Source organism: Dendronephthya gigantea, unplaced genomic scaffold (genome assembly GCF_004324835.1).
Source record: "Dendronephthya gigantea isolate DGI-Jeju-01 unplaced genomic scaffold, DenGig_1.0 000014F, whole genome shotgun sequence".
Taxonomy (NCBI): domain Eukaryota; kingdom Metazoa; phylum Cnidaria; class Anthozoa; order Malacalcyonacea; family Nephtheidae; genus Dendronephthya; species Dendronephthya gigantea.
This window is the reverse complement of record NW_021163024.1, coordinates 1,697,310-1,717,756: the sequence shown is the minus strand read 5'-3', so window position 1 is coordinate 1,717,756 and position 20,447 is coordinate 1,697,310. Positions and strand designations below refer to the sequence as shown.

Here is a 20,447-nt window from a genome sequence, read left to right as displayed (position 1 = left end):
CCCTGGTGAAATAGACTCTCGCGGGGCTCGTAATTCGATAAAAAAAGTCAAAGACGAAATTGCTAAACTCGAGAAAGACCTAAGTCTAAAGGAAGAACAAGCGAATAAACTGTCTGAAAGTTTGTCAAATAAAATTGAAAAGGCCCTTATGAAAGAGAGCGGAAACCAGTATATTGACGGGGGAATAAAGAAATGGGCACTTTTGCGTAAACACGTCTATATTCTCGAGAAACACTGTAAAGAACACTTCGAAGGCAGAATACCTGCAAAGCACAAACTTTCGGATATTTTAGAGGTCGCCTTAGAACGAGAAGATGTTTCAGGAGACGAGTACAATGCCAATTCAAGCATGTCGCAAGTCAAAACCAAAAGAACCAGGGCGCTGAAAAGAACAAATCCGGCCAAAGCTCTTTTGCAAGAAAAAGGGATTTCATTTCCTAATCCCAGCGACCAAGCTACGTCCAGCTCGCATTCAAGTTCTGTTCATCGTTGCGCGCCATCAAATGTTCAAGAAGAAGCAGAGCAGCTCAACATGGTATTGAAACAAAGCTTATTAGACTCTTCAGTTCAACAGGAGTCTTTAGTTCAGCAGGAGCAGCGATCTCTCTTTACAACTGTAGCAAATGCTTGTCCCGAACCCATTCCGACACCTTATCAATTAAACAACACTGCGCCAAGTTATACATTTCAAGATTTTCCAAATTATTCTTACGGGAATATGAACCCATATTTCTATCCATACACGCCAACAGTTCAACAGCCAGTGTTTCATCCATCTGATTCCTGTCGTGTAATTTATGCGAGCAGTGATCCTGCAATTTCATCTGGAAACACTGGTACTGCTGCAAGTTTATCCGAAACCACTGCTGCGCCCAACACTATTTCACGTCCTAGTGCATCAGAAGTTCTGACATCGACAGAGTCAGAGACCAGGGATGCAGCATTACATTTAATGTTTCTCTCGTCTGGAAATGACAAATGTCTCAAGTAAGAAAGCTTTTCAATCATGTATGTTGTGTTATATCATAGACACTGTTCTATCATAGTATTTAGTTTTAGAAGCAACTATAAGTAGAAGTTTTCATATTATTCTAACTAAATATACCGGGTAAATGTATTACTGAAGGCTAGATATAAACTTGAACAGATAGCTAACCAGTATAAAGTTTGTAAATTATTTTCATTTTGTTTTAATTTTGTTTACATTTCATGAGGGTCATCCAAGCCATCGGTTGATGAATTTATATTTCGATTTTCGTTTGTATTGCACTCATGCATTGATCCATTGATCAACAATATTATTTAGTTCGTATTATATTTTTGAGAGTGCTAGCTATAGATTTAGAATAGGCTAAATATCTTTGATACTTTCATACTTTATAGATAATTGCTATACTTTTATTCTCGGCATATTATTACTGTAATTGTCTTCAAAACTTACCGAGTTTGAGAGGTTTGATTTGCTTTGCAAGATCATTTTGTTTATAGCAACCTGTGACTGTGTACTCTTCAAGTTCGAACCATAAGTTTGAGAAAACGTTATTTTGTTATCAATTATATCATCATGTTTGTAATAAATATAACGACAATTATTGCTGACAGTCAGGTTTATTACTTAACTGTCAGTTGCGTGCCACGCGTGACCTTTATCCCGCGGCGGAAAACTGACATAGCCCTGTTTACACTACATTCAATTTATTGGCACGGCACGGCAAAAATTGGCACCCGTACCTTATTTTATTAGTTTTCAGACTACCAATACAAAGGTGGGGCATGGATGAAATAAGCACGAGTACCCATTTTAGCCATGCCGTGCCGATAAATTGATTATATGACACTGTTTTTCCCCGAAAACAGGGCCTTTTTAACTGGCGGGCGAAAGCTCCTTCCCCAACAAACCTCACTCCGCCGAGATGGTGCAACAGTAAGTATCGCCGAAAATGCAGGAAATCAAGTCGGAGACTAAAAAATACAGGAAATTATCTGCGGGTGTTCCCCCAGACCCCTACAAACTCCCCTATTTTTCAATTAACAATTTCAGTACAATTTATAGTTAATACAATTTGTTCATGCCCACCCACTAACGATTTCTTAAAAAAACCCTACCCCAAAATCCTCAAATACCATTTTAAATGCAGTTATCAAAGTTTTGTGAGGTCAAATGTAATATTTACAATTAACACAATGTCAAACTTTACAGATATATTCAACTTTACCAAAGCAATGATATTGCTGAATCATTCTGTTATATCAATGTACGAAAATACGAAACTTAAATGTTACAAGTATTTTGTGTGAAATGTTTCAATGTATTACTGTTTGTAAGCATCACCCAACGAAAGGAAAAAGATAAGCTGTATGACGATAAAACCTCCTCGTATCCAACGCTGATATTCTTTCGACCGCTTCTGCAACAGCTAATTTTAGATTACGATGAACGTCGGCTGAAAACCGTCCGTTAAGTTCTGTTTTTATTTTATTGAAACAAAGCTCAATAGGGTTAAGATCGGGAGAATATGTTGGGGTGAACAATAGCTCGATACCCATCTCAGCTAAAACTTCTTCGAGAATTTGGCCGCCTTCGTAGTGGTGGACAGCTAAATTGTCCATCACAACGATATCCCCTACTTCGAGAGCAGGACGTCGAGTTATCTCATGTGCTGCTTGAGAAGCCTCCCAGAAGAAATCCCAGAACCTTACAGTGTCAGTTGGGCCATCCAGAATGTTGTAATATTCAGGGCCATTGACTGAAATCAGTAAATTTAAAGTAAAATTTGGAGATTCTGTTTTTCGAACAATTTCCACGCAGCGTTCCCCGGACGGCGCATTTCCGTATAAACGTGTACCGATGCACGGCGTCTTAACCCCCGCCTCATCAAAGAACTTAATCCTTCTCGGATCTTTTGAAGATAGGTAGTTGATGAAAAGCTGAGTATAAATCATATTTTCATCAGTAAAGCGCTCAAAGGCTACGCTGGTAATACGCTTCCGAGTATATCGTTTTCCGGACAGAAGTCTGGATTTTATTGCTCGTGAAATCGATGACAACGAAACTTCACCACAATCACCAAATTCCTCAAGTATAGCATATAATTCATTCAGCTGAATTGTGCCATGAGCTCGCTTAAGAACCTCAAGAAGTTCGAGATCCCCTTCAGAAAATTTGCTTGAATGATCTCCGCCTTTTGGTGATGGATCAACCTTTCGTCCTTGGTAGCAAAAATTCTTCCATATTTTGGAAACTGTATTTGCAGAGATACTGAATCGACTAGCTATTTCTACGTAAGTGACGGGCAAGTAACCAACAGTTGCATCTCCACCAGACTTAAGGCATTCATCAATAATTAGACGCCTTAAATCACTATCAAGTGATTTACCAAGGCTGTATGATCTACCAAATTTATTGACATGCATAATGTAAAAGCTACAGAAGATTATGTGTGGAAATATAGAACTAACACATGCAAGTATATTTAGAAATGTGCGCGCTTACGTTTGTTGGACATGTGGGCGTGACATGTCAAACAATGTCAACTCACAGTCTAAACTAATTAGTTTATACGTTTCAGCATGTATGTTTGGTTTGCCTAACGTGCACGTTTGAAACGTAAGAAAACGCGTGAAAACGTTTGCGCCGAACGGTCGCTTGCAAATGGTAATATCGACGATATAAATAGCAGCCATGAAAGTGATGACCAAGCTTTTTCTAGTCTTTCACGATATCACTTGCGCCGGGTGAAAGAGTATCACAGTTGGGAAGATGTGAGGGGGTCTCTTTTGCAAGCACGCATTGAGGAAGAAGCTTTTTGTGACGAAAGTATAATGTGCATCGAGTGCCATAACAACTTCGCTGTTTGTCGCTGCGTGGATTGTGGTCCTAGACAGTTGTTTTGCATCAACTGCGCGAAAACTATCCACGAACAACGCAACGTCTTTCACCTACTTGAAATTTTCAAGGTGCGTGTGATGTTTTTGGCGTAAAATATAACATATTTCAATATCTTTTATATGTATATTACATATTCAGAACTGACCCTACCCCAGACCCAACTGTTTAAAAATTAATGTTGCTTATTTTCTCAGGATGGTTGTTTTGTTCCTTTATTTGTTAATCATGGTGTTTTGACTCTTGATCACCAAAGAAATTGTCCAACTGCACAAGCACAAAACATTATTTGTATTGATGAAAAAGGTGGGTTTATTGGTACTGTGGATTTGATAACTGTATTCAAGTTTGTTTTCAGTCCTAAAATAATTGTGAGAAAAGTTCTGTAAGTTTCTCCTTGGTGCATTTTTATTAGGGCATCAACACTTGAAATGGATCAACTTTTGTAACTGTGAAGATGCTGCAGTTACACTTGTAAAGTTCCAATTATGGCCAGGATCAGCTGTTAGACTCAGGTTGCATTTCATTTTAAGTTGGTTACACTTGCTGAGACACTTCTATTGGAATGCCATGTATCGTTAAAGAAATTTTGTGATGTGTTGGGCCTCAATAAGTCCAATATGCTTCCTGTTTGGGTATGTTATTTTGTTGTACATTTGAAGCTGAGTAATTCCATGCTATTTCAACATCATTCAGAACAAATTCTTGACACCTAACCTTTCCAAATACTTTATGTTTATATATTTTCTAAATAGACAATTCTTGATTAAAATATAATAATAATATAGCATACTGCATACCAAGTATAAATTATTATATACTGTGTAATATTTATCTGTGTGAAAATGACATGGGATTAACTATATAAACTCTAAATGCTCTAAATGACAATAACTTGACTGTTTTATTAACACTTTGATGCTTGGAATCTCCATTGGACAAGTAAAATCATATAGGGTTAGCCAGAGTAAAATACTAGAGTCATGCCATGGGCATTAAATAGATAAAGAAAATAACTATAATTTATTACATATTATTGATTCCAGCTTTAATGAGATATTTCAATTTGTTTGATATATAAGACATTAAATTATATTTGCCTACTAATTATGATGTTAGTTTGGTTGCCAGCTAACTAGTATACAGTAACTATAAAGTCTACAAAGTGCAGATACTCATGTTCCGAGCGAAGTTTAAAATTTCATAATTAGTGGACGTGCAAATATACACTTATTTACATATCACACAAATTGGAATGTCTCGTTAGCAAACCATGAAATGAAGTGAGAAACTAGAAAATAAGTTATATATACATGTGAAACATATTAAAGATTTCTTTTGTGTTATAAAATAATCAATGTTATGTCATATATGGTACACTTTAATTATATACCATAGATAAATAAATTTATTCATACATTATATATTTTTTTTGGTTTTCTAAGGTTAAGAATCTCTATAAAATATTGAATGATGATTCTTTTGATGAATTTAGGTAGGGGCGTATTTTGGTTAACTGCATGACACAGTACTGTTCTTGTCAAATATTTTATTTATTGTTTTTGCAACTTTTTATGATAAATTTTAAACTTCAATTCTATATATATATATATATATATATATATATATATATATATATATATATATATATATATATTTACAATACCAACAATAATATTTTATTTATGTAGATATCACCAACATTTGTTCAAAACAATGAAACAATTTGTCTTGCAACAAAAACCTGACAATGTTTGCCCGTTATGTCCTTTGCAGGTATAGAACTCCACAGGTATTTTTTCTTTTATGTCACATTCTCCTTTTTGTATTTAACATATTGTGATAATTTTGTAGAGTGAAACTGATACTGACAAGAATGTTGCCATTGAGTGCATGGATGGATGTTTTGGGCTTGTGAGAAAAAGTCTGCTGGTGCGAATCTTTTACCTGCCAGACACAATGGTACATTTTTTGCCAATCAGGATGATGTCGATAGCTTTGTTGATGACAACTCAAAGAAGGCAAAGCAAGCCCCTACTGTAAGTGGTTACTGGTGATTGTACTGTAAAAAGTAGTTTTGTTGAATATTATCATTATTATAGAAGAATCCACTGTTTTTCCTAGGATTGCAATGAATTTAAATCTGGTGAGGTTAGTAACATGTTACGATCCAAAGGAAGAAATAAGCTTTTTGACGAGAAGGGAGTGTTTGGTAGAGTATGCAGACATGAATACCCAAGGGGATTTATGAGTATCAAACATGGAGAAAGGTGAGCAAACAGTCATCAAATTAAAGTGCAAGTGTACATGTTGATAGTAATTTAGTGCAACATACTGTATATTTTAGGATAGCATATTCAGTGTATGAGGTTAAAAAGCTTCTGTGTCATTATGATGAGGATACTGATGTTAAAATAATGTATGACATTGCATGTACTTTGTCTGCCCACCTAAAGGTAAGGTATAGGCATAGCTGCCTGATTACAGTTTAAATTCTAAGAAGAAGTAAAGTTCTGTCATTTGGAGATGTAATCTCATGTGCAATTTTACATGTATTGAATATTTATTATATATGAATTTCAATATCCATTTGCATATATATTTTATTTTTGATAGAAAAACGAAGAGCATACCATTCTTGGACGCATTGACTTGGCAATTCCTGTTTTCCATGCATATGGACATAAATCTTCTTGCCAGGTCAATATATGGTTTAGAAGTTGTCGGTTTTGTTATCAAAAATTTAATTGTCATTCTTAGGTGCAGTCATGCAGTATGTCGCATGTTGTTATTTATCTCAGAATTGTCCCGAAATGTAGGTTGCTTTTGGTCCTAGAAGAAAGGAGGGATTTGGCCTTACTGACGGTGAAGGAATTGAAAGACTTTGGTCTTACCTCAGAGGATTTTCATCAATGACAAAGGAAATGACAGCTGGTCGAAGGGTTGACGTATTAACAGATGCGCTTCTTCACCATGCAAGACATCGTCTTCTACAGTTTGGCTAGTTGAATATTTCTGCCTTGGTGGATTTATGCCACCAATATCATTACAGTATTGGTAATCTTTTTGCGACTATATATTTGTAATTCAATGCTTGATTTTTCCCCACAGGTCCGGCATTGTTGTCTAAAATGCAAAAAACAAAGAAACTAATGGAAAACTCAGTAGTACAGTTGGAGGAGATCTTTTCAGATTTAAAAGGTAGAACATCTTATCTAACATTTGATAGTATTAAACAGTTATTGGATGAGGCTTTGTATATGCGGAAAATTTCAATGTAAGTGTTAGTATCATAGTGCTGTCATAGGTCGAATTACGTTATAATAGAAAGTCTTTCAATTTCAGTTTCCTATGGTACTGATGTAATTAACTCTTGGATGAAAGCAGAAGAGAATATGTTGTTAACGAGAGGCAGTATGTACCAATTATAACGTAAGGAAATACCGTGTTCATTTGTAACAAGACGTGTAATATTATCATAAACTGTTGATGTTGTAGAGAGAAAACCATCGCCCATGTCGTGGGAGGCTAAATACGTACAGAACTTAGTTTTCTTGCAGGAACTGAGGTTAGACTGATAATGATATATTTTGTGCATTTCCTGGCTGATTGTTCATTTATTTTTAATTAACAAAATATTTTCTAATACTTATAATGGTATGCTACAGACAAGGCATTGCTTCAACAGAAGCTGAAAATCATGAAACCATAAACGAGCTTGTAAAGAGGAAGAAAGCGTAAGTATTGGAACTAGCGACCGAATAGAATTGTTTTTGGTGTTAAAAGTCATATATACCTTTATGTAACTTCAGGATTTTAAAAATTGTCATGGGAATTGAAAAAAGCTACAAGGTTCACCCAAGATGGAGAATGGGCGAGGAGAAATTCAACGTGGCAGCATTGTCTGTTCTTCGGGATAGGCGAAACCAAGCATTAGAAAAATTATACTCACTTGCAGTCGAACGTATGTTCTTATTAAATTTGAAGCGAAAATATGCAGGTATTTTTTTTTTGCTATAACTCAAATTGTGATCGTTTGATGATCCAAGAATTATGCTTGGTTGTTTAGTTTAGGTTGGCACCATATAATTATCAATTAAGCGGACTAGTGATTCAATATAAACTGCCTTTTATTCAAAATGAAGGCAAAACAAAATAATGTAAACATTAAAAAGGCTTGCGTCGCGTAGACGCGTACGACCCCTTTAGTAGTCCTATGTTATAATGGAAGTTAAAGTTCGTATGCTAATACTGTAATGGTAAAACTGTTTTAAGTTTTCAACATGTTTATTCACGGTGTGCCGTATCCTATGAATCGACATTACTTTCATTTGTAATGATGAGCTTTAATTTAAAATGGGAATTCCCACTCTAAGTTTGACATGACTCATTCGTTTGTGTTTTTTTATCGATTAATAGACGGCCAAGCAATTGCAGAGAAAGTTTCTAAGCAGATAACACAAAGGACGAATTCTGCTAAAGTAGTTGTTGAAAAGTACAACGCTAGCCTTGCTGCTTGGAAAGACAATGTAACTGGGTTGCCAGAAGAGCTAGAGTTTGACAAGGTAAAAGATCCAGAATCCGACCTATATAAGGATTTCAGAGAAAGCACTTTGAGTGAGGATCAAGTTCCATATTCTGTGAAGAAAAGCGCAATAGATTTGCATAATTTCATCGAAAGATGCAAGGAGGAAACAAGTTATTTGAAAACTGAAATGTGTAGGCTTGTTACGTATCACCAAACCCAAAAGTCAAGTTTTTTAGAATGGCTGAAGGACAACAATGACTCGTCATCAACCGTACTCATTCGAGGAATTCGGTGCATACTTCAAAGAAAGATTCTGGAAGAGGAAAACAAACTAATTGTTCTTGGTGCAACGTTTGGCAATCACCTACCAGATAATGTATCATCGTCCATTCCAAAAATCGAATGGAGTCATGAAAGCACCATGCCCTCTACCAAACACGTTTTCGAGAACTTGGATCAACTAGATGACCAAAAGGAACAGAGTGAAGAACAGGACGATGAGATATTGTCAATTTTAGACAGTTCAGATGACGAGGTTGAAGATGAATCTGAAATGGATTTCTAAATAAATGCAAAGCTCTCTGTATCATTTTGCATGATGTTTGATGTACATAATAGGTTTTTTAATTATATATCTTGTCTATACAATCTGATTTATTTTTGGTGCACAAGCATAGTCTCCGTCTAATGTGTGGAAACATGCATGTTTTAATTTATTAAAAGAAAAATTAAAAAATTATATAACAACAAATATTAAATTAAATTATTAAAACAATTGAAATAATTTGTCCCGCGCATATTACGCTTTAGTATAAATTTCCAGGTGACTATTGATTTTTCCTGCATCCTCATTGCTCAAAATTCACTGTGTTTGAAGTGATAGTCTCTTGTTGGTGAATATAGCTCTGTTGTTTTTTAAATAAGAAATTTGAATAATATTCTTGTATGTTTGCTTGGTGACATCAATAATTAAATTAGCTTGTGTAAGTGCACCACCTAAGTATTTTTAAAATACAGCAAGTTTAATGCAGTGTTAAATACTAACGTGGGGTACCTACAAGTTAAATTAATTAAGAAATTTGAAGTAATTATTATGTTGATTCAACTGTGTATCATTTTTGGTGATCAGAATAGATGTGCAAAGTTTCAAACAGTAATTACTTCGTGAAGTTTGAGTTCAATCACGCATGATCTGCTCTGACACCCTATAATTGCACCTAAGTTAGAAAAGCTAAGCCTATTTTTTTCATCGCGCACTTCCATTCTCTCAATTGAGCTGAAATTTAACTGTGTATAATTTTTTGTGATACAAATAGTTGTGCAAAGTTTCAAGCAGTAATTCCTTCGTGAAGTTCGAATTCAATCACGCATGATCTGCTCTTAAACCCTATAATTACACCTAAGTTAGAAAAGCCAAGCCTATTTTTTCATCGTACACTTCTAATCGCTCAATTGATCTGAAATATTAACTGTGTATCATCTTTTGTGATACGAATAATTGTGCAAAGTTTCAAGCAGTAATTCCTTCGTGAAGTTTGAATTCAATCACGCATGATCTGCTCTGACACCCTATAATTACACCTAAGTTAGAAAAGCTAAGCCTATTTTTTCATCTTACACTTCCAATCTCTCAATTGATCTGAAATTTTAACTGTGTATCATCTTTTGTGATACGAATAATTGTGCAAAGTTTCAAACAGTAATTCCTTCGTGAAGTTTGAATTCAATCACGCATGATCTGCTCTGACACCCTATAATTACACTTAAGTTAGAAAAGCTAAGCCTATTTTTTCATCGTACACTTCCAATCTCTCAATTGATCTGAAATTTTAACTGTGTATCATCTTTTGTGATACGAATAATTGTGCAAAGTTTCAAGCAGTAATTCCTTCGTGAAGTTTGAATTCAATCACGCATGATCTGCTCTGACACCCTATATTAATTACACCCCTAAGTTAGAAAAGCTGAGCCTATTCTTTCATCGCGCACTTCCATTCTCTCAATTGAGCTGAAATTTTAACTGTGCAGAATTTTTTGTGATACAAATAGTTGTGCAAAGTTTCAAGCAGTAATTCCTTCGTGAAGTTTGAATTCTATCACGCATGATCTGCTCTGACACCCTATAATTACACTTAAGTTAGAAAGCTAAGCCTATTTTTTCATCGTACACTTCCAATCTCTCAATTGATCTGAAATTTTAACTGTGTATCATCTTCTGTGATACGAATAATTGTGCAAAGTTTCAAGCAGTAATTCCTTCGTGAAGTTAGAATTCAAGCACGCATGATCTGCTCTGACACCCTATATTAATTACACCCCTAAGTTAGAAAAGCTGAGCCTATTCTTTCATCGCCCACTTCCAATCGTTTAATTGAGCTGAAATTTTAACTGTATAGAATTTTTTGTGATACAAATAGTTGTGCAAAGTTTCAAGCAGTAATTCCTTCGTGAAGTTTGAATTCTATCACGCATGATCTGCTCTGACACCCTATAATTACACCTAAGTTAGAAAAGCTAAGCCTATTTTTTCATCGTACACTTCCAATCTCTCAATTGATCTGAAATTTTAACTGTGTATCATCTTCTGTGATACGAATAATTGTGCAAAGTTTCAAGCAGTAATTCCTTCGTGAAGTTAGAATTCAAGCACGCATGATCTGCTCTGACACCCTATATTAATTACACCCCTAAGTTAGAAAAGCTGAGCCTATTCTTTCATCGCCCACTTCCAATCGTTTAATTGAGCTGAAATTTTAACTGTGTAGAATTTTTTGTGATACAAATAGTTGTGCAAAGTTTCAAGCAGTAATTCCTTCGTGAAGTTTGAATTCTATCACGAATGATCTGCTCTGACACCCTATAATTACACCTAAGTTAGAAAAGCTAAGCCTATTTTTTCATCGTACACTTCCAATCTCTCAATTGATCTGAAATTTTAACTGTGTATCATCTTCTGTGATACGAATAATTGTGCAAAGTTTCAAGCAGTAATTCCTTCGTGAAGTTAGAATTCAAGCACGCATGATCTGCTCTGACACCCTATATTAATTACACCCCTAAGTTAGAAAAGCTGAGCCTATTCTTTCATCGCCCACTTCCAATCGCTCAATTGAGCTGAAATTTTAACTGTGTAGAATTTTTGTGATACAAATAGTTGTGCAAAGTTTCAAGCAGTAATTCCTTCGTGAAGTTTGAATTCAATTACGCATGATCTGCTCTGACACCTTATAATTACACCTAAGTTAGAAAAGCTAAGCCTTTTTTTCATCGTACACTTCCAATCTCTCAATTGATCTGAAATTTTAACTCTCTACAGTAATTGAACATCATTATGAGATGGTTTTGCACAAATAGAGAACTAAAGCAAAGAACTGTGAGTTATTGAGAAATTCATGATGATTGGACGTGAACTAGAAGAGACTTACGCCTGTATTCAAAAAGCTCACTCACACTCGTACTCATCGAGTGTGACATATAAATTTCGTTAATGCTGATCAATGAGAAAGTTTTTTCTGAACAGATGGAAAGATATAAGGTAAATCACTGAAAATCAAGCCCCTGTTCGGCTGGAAATACCGCCATTGAAACGTTATGAGAAGATTAAGATCTCCCACTCAATGAGTTTGAGTGTTAGTGAGCTTTTAGAATACAGGCGGGCAGTTCCTGGGTAAGAACCTATTTTAGATGGATATAAACATCGTAGTGTAACATGAGATCTGTTCTAATTTGAAACTAAAGGGGCCTTTTCAAACCATGCATGTACACCTTTCATAGTTGGTAACGGAAAATGCGACTACCAGGATTCCATTAGACTGCAGTTGTTGGTTTGGTCCGGTTTGCACATAAATTAATACATTCTAACAGCCGAAAGAAATAGCGGGCAATGTGATAGAATATTTGTCGGAAACTTTTTGAGGTAACAGCTTTCAAATAGATAAGGCAAAATAATTTGATGACTTCATATTTCAAAAATACGCTCTATTGCAGGCGAACTTTTAATTAAATGCATGTCATTATGCATGTGTCCAGATGACTGATGATGACAAGGTCAAGGTGCGTTGACGAATCATTACAAACACAAATGCAAATGTAACGTAATAAGCCTTTAAAGTGCCCATGTCATAAAATTGGAATTCAGATTTTTAGAATCTTTGTTTGAAATGAGTTAGTAAGTTCTAAATCAAAACTGAAATTGGATTTTTATTTTTCGAGTTATTTCCATCTAAACATTGATTTTAGTGGAATGAAAACTCTGAAAACCGCGCAAATGAGACTGGTGCGAAACAAGGTGTTTGACGTCACAATAGGAACTCGTTCGACGCGACAATTTAGTAACTCTATTGCTTGGAGTAATAAGTAGAAGCTAACCGCGCAAAAAAGTGGTTGTTCTTACTTAACAGACAATTCTGTATAAAGTGACTCATATATTATCAAAATGTGTTGTGAATGGCTTTAATATTTGTACGTTCCTGGCAACAGTCGTGTAATAATTGCAACTACGCCATGAGTCATGACCAATTGAGTCATTAGTGAGCTTAAGCAAGTGACGTTTTTGACAACACGTACGTTTACCGGAAGTAAAGTTTCTGTTTTTCACCAATCACAATCCTTGACCCAGTCTTTTCACGTTACTCATGCCGTTTGTGTTGTCAAAAACGTCGCTTGCTTAAGCTCACTACTGTGTTGTAAACACGTTAGGCAGTGTTTCAGTTAACAGATAAAGGTTCGGTAAATAACGTCTCAAAAGATGCGAGTGCGCACATTTTAGTAAAGACAGCTAAAGAATGTTGGTAAAAAGATGCCATAATAAAAGCGACATGTACTGGGTTTATTTATATACACATGATTTGATATGTTTCTTTTGCGCGAGACGTGTTAGATTTCTCAGTTAATATCGATAACTCTCAGTCTCTCATTGAACTATTTTTTTTGAAAGCGCATAGGAACTCCACTCATACTCTAGCTCAGTTGATTTGTAATGAAAATAAACCAGAGAATCACACAGGCATGCGTGACTTAACTACACATAAACACATTGTAGAAATACCGGCACTCATGAGCCACAGGAAAACCTCAATCATAATGCTATTAATATAATATTTATATAGGGCAGTGAAATGTATTAGGGGTCCGCGTCCGCCTTTTATCTACACCCGGGTGAACCGTATGTGCGCAATTACGAATGACGATCAACTAGGATGAAACTTTAGAATTAAGTACAATTGCCAGAATACTAACACAGAATCTATTTGTAATTTGAATACTGTATATCTGGCGTAATGATATTATGTTCTGGGGTCACGGAAAGCAAGTCGCGCAATCAAGATCATAAGAAAACATTTGCTTTTACTGACGCCTACGATCAAGTCTTCGTTGTAGTTTCGATGCCATGATCGTTGCACGATTGCACCATTTCGCGATAGCTTTTCAGCTTATCATCGGCATCTGGTTCGTTAATGTATGGTCCGAAGTGTTCTTACTGCCTGACAAGGCAGACATTGACCGGCGTTCATGGTCTTAACTTTTGTTCTTTCTTGATATTGCATTGGCAGGAAAACAATTTTAATGGGTGTCATTCCTTTGGTAACTTCTCAATAGCTAAACTTGATGAAGACATATTTCTGCCACGTTAAATAACCGAATTTATCTGGAATGAAATCGCTTCTCTTGTACTACATACTATTATTTATCAAAAGGCGCAATATGCGAGTTCCTATTGTGACGTATTAGTTACCAGTTTCCGACTGTCGCGGATTTCAAAAACTTTTGCCGTTAAAATTTGAAATTTTCAAACTTTATCCCTTTTTTTCTCCGCAAAAACAAACTCAATTTCAAATGTGATTACTATTTTCGTGATCTACGTTTCACGGCGATTCTAATGAGATAAATTCCAATTTTATGACATGGGCACTTTAATAGAGTGAATGAACGCAGTCAGATATAGTTTCAATGCAACAATGACTATTAAAACTTATTCACACATATCCATAATTTTCCAAACACGCAATGACTCTATCATGGAATGATTGGCACACAACAACTTGACTCCTTCTCTTTAGAACGATCTTTCGTCTGAGAAGAATTGGTTCAGATGAACCATTTTCTTGGACGCTAATGATGTTAATGGCATTGATTGACATTTTCTTATTTGAAAATATTAACTCATACTGCCATTGCTCTTTTGTCTGATTCAACCAGTAGCCCCAAACTTCGGCATTTGGTTCCAGACTTAGCAAATTGGATATTTTTCCAGGATAATAGAACAGCCAGTACGGTTTATCCGACTCGGTATAGACTGGTATTATGTAACCCTCATGGTTACAAGCACTTTCATAGTTTCCTTTCAGGGAATTCCAGCCATCTTCAGTGAAGTACTTTCGAAACCTGGTAGTGAGATGTTGAAATTCTTGTTCGGTAATTTGCAAATCCTTAACCTCCAAATCTTTTTCTTCTATTGAATACTTGCCAGAAACGACTTCAGGTATCAGTTCCTTCTCAATAATTTTAGAAAGCAAGTTCTGAATGTCTGATGGTACAGATGTACTAGCCAGTGGGTCATGGGTTAGTTTTGAATCGTTTATGTTTCGTTCTCGTGTGATGTGAAAGATAATTTCTTCCGCATTCATCATTACTTTCTTTATCTGATCACTTCCATAATTGAGCGGCTTCTTAAAAATAATTCCTTCAGGCAGTCCAGTAACTGTAAAACCACCTTTTTTGTAAGGAACTCTACTGCCAGGAATCCCACATGCTTCACCTAAAGTAAAATAAGAGACGGAAGGTTTTGTAAGTCTTTCCGATTATTGCAATCTGTTAACAAGTTGATGATGTACATGTATGTACCTGACAGATTTACCTGTATAATGTAACCGACAGGTTAAATTACATCATAAATTTACAAAAGGCTATTTTTACAATTAAAAATATTAATCTATCATTATATAAAGTTATTAAAAGTGTAAAAAGTTCAGAAACTACCAAAGTCAAATAGGCCTAGAACTTCAAATCGATTGTTTACAGTTTTCCTTAAAATAATTATTTTGTATAGTTTTTAGTTCTAGTTTATTTAATTCTTCCATAGTTTCTTTCTACTTCCAATTATGTAACTAATGTCTTGTTATTGTACCGCAATCATTCCATATAATGGATATTAATAATACCAATTCTACCAATGTACTTTCAACCATTGGATAGTTCATGTGATGTAAATTCAAAGTGTGTGAGTTATTTTGCAGTGAAAGAAATCATCACAATATAATGTACAATCATTGAAAAATTTCGCTGTAATGTTCAACAAAAGTGCTTGTAATTTACAGTATATAAAATAACTTTGCCGACAGTATTGCTGCTCAAATAACCCCCCTCCCCCAAATCAATGTTGAATTGTTATGTTGAAGCCTTAGCGCATCTTGCCTGCGATATACTCTAGCATTTTCATCCAGGCAACATTGATTTGGAAGTGTTGGTGAGGGAGGGTGTGGGAAGGGTGTGGTTGAGGGAGGGGGGGGGGGGCGACGGCTCGTCACAATATTTTTGTCAATGATTGTATTTACTACTCCATTATGACCAAACAAAAGTCCCTTAAACATATAAATTATAAATTAGCTATATTTTAGTTCATCAATACAAAATAAATAATTAAAAGCCATGGTAAGATATCAATCTACAAGCAGTACACACGTGTAGGCAATCCTCTCTCACACAAGCGATCATTATTTTGGAAATAAGTGTGGTTTATACAAAACACTTACTATATTTCTCGTTGAACAGATTCTGGACATCGGCACGGGTATGTTGTTTGTCTTCCGCCGGGCGATCTGTGGAATTAATGTTGACTACTTTACTACATGTACACTACAGCAACTATGACACCAACAATACAGTATCAACAAAAGTAGTACAAACAAAACACACTGGAAACTCCAGGTAATATAGTCAATCAATTTTCCAAATGCTCCATTGCATTGTATTTAAAATTGTAAGGTACAAACTTAATAAATTACCGTAAATTACCGTATATTACTGGGCTTCTACATGTCAACTTTTAATAAAGTAGGAATTTGAATGTTTCAACATTTTAATAAAATTGAAAATTGATTATTATGTATAAAATTGAATTTCTGAATTGGTAAAACGCCTATTTTGTTTGGAGTCACTATTGTATGATAGGCATAAGCTAAATTAATCTACAGTACATTTTAATACATTACCAAAGAATTCCATGAACTTTATTGCCACTGCTTCGTTTTGCATGAGAAACTGAACACCTTTGTTTGAACCATGCTGATTGATGTTCCCACTTGGTTCTATCATCACAACAGCCACCTCGCATCCCAGGTTTTCCAGATAAGAAATCTTTAAAAAAAAGTCTTCATAAATTGAATTGAAATTTACCACTTGGGTCTCCTCACCATCTTGAGAAGCAATGCAAGCAGTGAATTAATTGACCATATTCCTTATTCTTCATCTACTTTACATACCTCTTTCATGAGATTTTTTTTTGTCTTGGCAATGTGTTTTCGTCTTTCGTCTTCTCCCAGTTCTAGTGGACGTATTCTGTCAACCTGCTTGGCTTTGCTCTTCCAATCATTCTTTTCTTCAGCACTAAGAGCTTGCCATTGTGACGAAACAAATCTCATTTTCTCCGATTTTGAATCAATAGCCTTGCACAAGTCTATAACATAATGCAGTTAAACATATACATTAACTTCATTGTTATTTTAAACAGATGCAGGGGACACATACATAAATTAGAGGTATAAAACAGATTATACTTAGAATTGCAGCCTGACTCCTTGTATGGCAGATAAAACAGCCAGTTGACTGCTAAATTTTGGTAAGCAAAACTCAATAACAAATAAAATTATGTTCTGTGAGTATCATATTAAATAAAAGTGTTTGAACTTTGGCATATACTAGTCTTGTTATTCCAGGAAATTTGTCATATTTTTTATGTGATGGAGTGTATAATTTGTTTATACAAAAGCCAGTGGCATGGGTTCAAATTCTAGCCGAACATTAAAAGTTTGAGAATCGTTGAGGAAGGTACTCCAACTGATTGCAAAAAGCTGTAAATGTTTAAGCCTCCATGTCCCCTCCAGGGGTTAATGAAAAATTGCAGACAAAGTCACAGAAAACTATGAGTAGGAATATGCACATATGGTTCTTGTTCTGCTGAATAATAAATAACATTTATGACATTTATTCAAGAATCATTCTATATTTCAAGGTACCATATTTTCTCAATTTAGCCCCCAGGGGCCTATATTACATACCTTAACTACCTACTATATCTAAAGTGTGGGGCTATGTGTTACCAAAACCATTAGAGGAATTTGAAGAGTCCTTTCTGGAATTTGAAAGTCAGAAAGATATTTTTCATATCAGGCAACAGTGAAAGAATGCAATACAGAACAAATTGCAATATAACATGAATTTTTGTAATTGAGCCAAGGATAGTGATTTACAGAACAGCCAATTTTCAATCACTTTCCACAAACATTTGATGCAAAGTGTGAACATGCACAAGTCAAATTCAGAAACCTTTTGTAACTGAAGGCTCTAATAATTTGTACTAGTGATTCAATCAAGTGCAAGTGATTTTAAACTGCATTTCTTCATTGTAAACATCATAATAGCATGAATGATTTTAGTACTATACAACTGTCTTTGTAACTTCTGGTCTGGATAAGACACTCTTAGATTTCACTGGTAAATACTGGTAGATGTTGTACTGTAGGGCTTTAAGGCTTATATCTTTCTGATGGTTTCTGAGAGGGCAGGCCCAAAAAATAGGCACCAGTCACTGTTTATTGACAGATAAAATTTTGCAGGTTCACTGGCAGATTCACTCACTTACTGGACATACTTGTGATCAGAGTAAAAAAGCAAAAACAATTGATTAAAAAGCTATGTAGTAGAAACAATATTTTTCATATATAAGATGTATTAGACTAGCTGGGTACCTACAATAATGCAATTAATGACATTTAACAAAAAGCAACAAGCTGTTATTTTATAACAACAGTAATTTGAATTTTATAACAACAGTATTTTGTAATAACTTAAAAATGTTAACAGTTGATCAAAGCATTATCAAAGCATTCACGACTGGTAACTTTTATACATAGTTAATCAGACATAATGGAATAACGACCAACATTATTTTGAGGCCTGTGAGGGGAGGGTTGCTAGAGGGCAGAAACTGCTGGAGGAGCGTTAAATAAAGGATGGATAAGGGTATATGACATTTTTGCTGATGATAAGGAAGCATTTAATATTTACCTGAACTTAGCATGCTTGATGAAAATATGTTGTAGCCAGATGCTACTCTTTTAAGTGGAGGACCTATTCTTAGTACATTGTCATCTGAATCTTCATGCTTGTTTTCTTCTGTCCTACTTTCACCTAGCTTTCTCTTCCTTTTTTCATTTCCAATCCATTTCTACACAAAATTTCAGTATCAACTGTGAAATACAGTTTACAACTTTACACCTACCCAGGTGGTACTATATGTATAATACTCGGAAATTTAAAAACGCCAAAGATAAAGTATCTGACTCTTGGTTCACATAATACTGACAACAGTGACAGTCCTTATAAACTTTATAAAGCCTTTATTAGTTTATAAACTTTCAGTCGCCATTTTGAAAATGCAAATTATTTATTTAGACGTCAAAATCGCAAATGTCTAATAACAATTTTGGCTCATATACATACTTTGAACTTCATGTCAAGTTCCAATCAATACAAGGCATCCTATATTTATATATTTTAAGGTATTTTGGAAGTACATACCTTTACTTGGTCGTAGGTTGCCCCAGCTTGTTCAGCAGCTCTCAGTATTATTTCCTGCATATGTTTTGCCGTCGTGTTCATTCCATTGTCATAAAACGCCCTAAGAATGATCTTTTGATCATCCGTCAAATTGTTGTAGCTTCTAAAATTAGTGGCCATCAGCAATATTTAGAAATTTTGACGAGTCCAAGAGGTAAGCGCAATATACAGTGGGCAAGAATGCGCGTGAGAATGTATACACGCTCGTATATGCATGCTAATTGTGCGCTTACAAAATAACTCGTTCCCAGTACAGCAAACAGCGAACGCGTTAGATGGCTCAGATGATCATCCCATGTCACATATATCCGATGTTCTAAAACTTAGAATTCTCAATATATGTGATTTAGAACACGCGGAACGGGTGGAAACATAGATCCGGCCACGTTATTCAAAGCACTGATCGTGAGTGATTTGTTGCAACACCTTTTTATCTGCTAACAATACATAATGTCGACGTTTATGTCGTACGTTTCAGTGCATTTCTTTATTTTGCCGTTTGTCTTTCCTGATATATGCTCGGGCTTATTTCACTCGTGTGAACTAGAAAAACAGTTTTTGTAAGAAGGAAAAAAACTGCTGAAAAAAAGACCTTCCTCACGAGTTCTAACAGTGGCGTAGCCACTCATATTCTGTATAACTTTTGTATTACATCTTCTCAGTTGGATCATTTCTTTGGTGATACTTACAATCACAACAGGCATGGTAGTCAATGTAGTTGATGCAATAATACGAGCATAAAATTAATAATGGTTCAAAATAAATTTCCCAGTGAGCACACGACGTCGTTTCGACGTTGATTTATGGTTGAATTTTGGTCGCGACGTCGATCAACCCAATATCGACTTCGTTTCGACGTCGATTTCACAACGTCATATCGACGTCGCAAACTGACGTTGTTTCAACGTTGTTTCGACGTCAGGTAAAACTAGAGTTTGCTGCGTTTGCCGCATTTAATTTGTATATGAATTCACAACAATATTGGGAAAGTGTTGTGAACATCATATATGCAGTGTAATGATGTGTTTTTGTCAGGTCGTTAAAGCGTCGATATATCAACGTATTCTCGACGTCGTTTTTGCGACGTTTATTCAACGTTGTTTCGACGTTATATAAAAACTTTACAGGACCAGCTTGCAAAGACTCGCAATGGTAATAATATCATTCCTGATAGATAGTTAGGACGAATGTTGCGAT

General features: G+C 35.3%; 3 protein-coding genes and 2 long non-coding RNA genes across 5 annotated transcripts; 3 read left to right on the top strand and 2 right to left on the bottom strand.

Annotated features, from left to right (window-relative positions):
• Positions 1 to 876: 876 nt before the first annotated feature.
• Positions 877 to 3,658, bottom strand: LOC114519869. The gene is made up of 2 exons (XM_028540047.1): positions 1,442 to 3,658; positions 877 to 965 (listed from the first exon to the last, which is right to left on the bottom strand). Exon 1 carries the CDS (start codon positions 3,412 to 3,414, stop codon positions 2,329 to 2,331), a length of 1,086 nt encoding a protein of 361 aa, XP_028395848.1. The 5' UTR covers positions 3,415 to 3,658; the 3' UTR covers positions 877 to 965; positions 1,442 to 2,328.
• A 5-nt stretch (positions 3,659 to 3,663) lies between these two features.
• Positions 3,664 to 4,391, top strand: LOC114519871. The gene is made up of 3 exons (XR_003686632.1): positions 3,664 to 3,957; positions 4,084 to 4,192; positions 4,302 to 4,391. It is a non-coding gene; the product is annotated as an uncharacterized LOC114519871 (long non-coding RNA).
• Positions 4,392 to 4,402: 11 nt separating this feature from the next.
• Positions 4,403 to 5,810, top strand: LOC114519870. The gene is made up of 4 exons (XR_003686631.1): positions 4,403 to 4,521; positions 5,332 to 5,381; positions 5,578 to 5,662; positions 5,741 to 5,810. It is a non-coding gene; the product is annotated as an uncharacterized LOC114519870 (long non-coding RNA).
• LOC114519867 lies at positions 5,806 to 9,091 on the top strand. The gene is made up of 11 exons (XM_028540045.1): positions 5,806 to 5,925; positions 6,011 to 6,156; positions 6,234 to 6,342; positions 6,503 to 6,586; positions 6,706 to 6,886; positions 6,998 to 7,087; positions 7,232 to 7,300; positions 7,385 to 7,454; positions 7,555 to 7,623; positions 7,699 to 7,850; positions 8,306 to 9,091. The coding sequence occupies exons 2-11, from the start codon at positions 6,047 to 6,049 to the stop codon at positions 8,977 to 8,979; spliced, it is 1,608 nt and encodes a 535-aa protein (XP_028395846.1). The 5' UTR covers positions 5,806 to 5,925; positions 6,011 to 6,046; the 3' UTR covers positions 8,980 to 9,091.
• Positions 9,092 to 13,258: 4,167 nt separating this feature from the next.
• LOC114519868 lies at positions 13,259 to 19,578 on the bottom strand. The gene is made up of 6 exons (XM_028540046.1): positions 19,212 to 19,578; positions 18,699 to 18,858; positions 16,895 to 17,088; positions 16,625 to 16,769; positions 16,166 to 16,231; positions 13,259 to 15,171 (listed from the first exon to the last, which is right to left on the bottom strand). Exons 1-6 carry the CDS (start codon positions 19,368 to 19,370, stop codon positions 14,390 to 14,392), a joined length of 1,506 nt encoding a protein of 501 aa, XP_028395847.1. The 5' UTR covers positions 19,371 to 19,578; the 3' UTR covers positions 13,259 to 14,389.
• Positions 19,579 to 20,447: the final 869 nt, after the last annotated feature.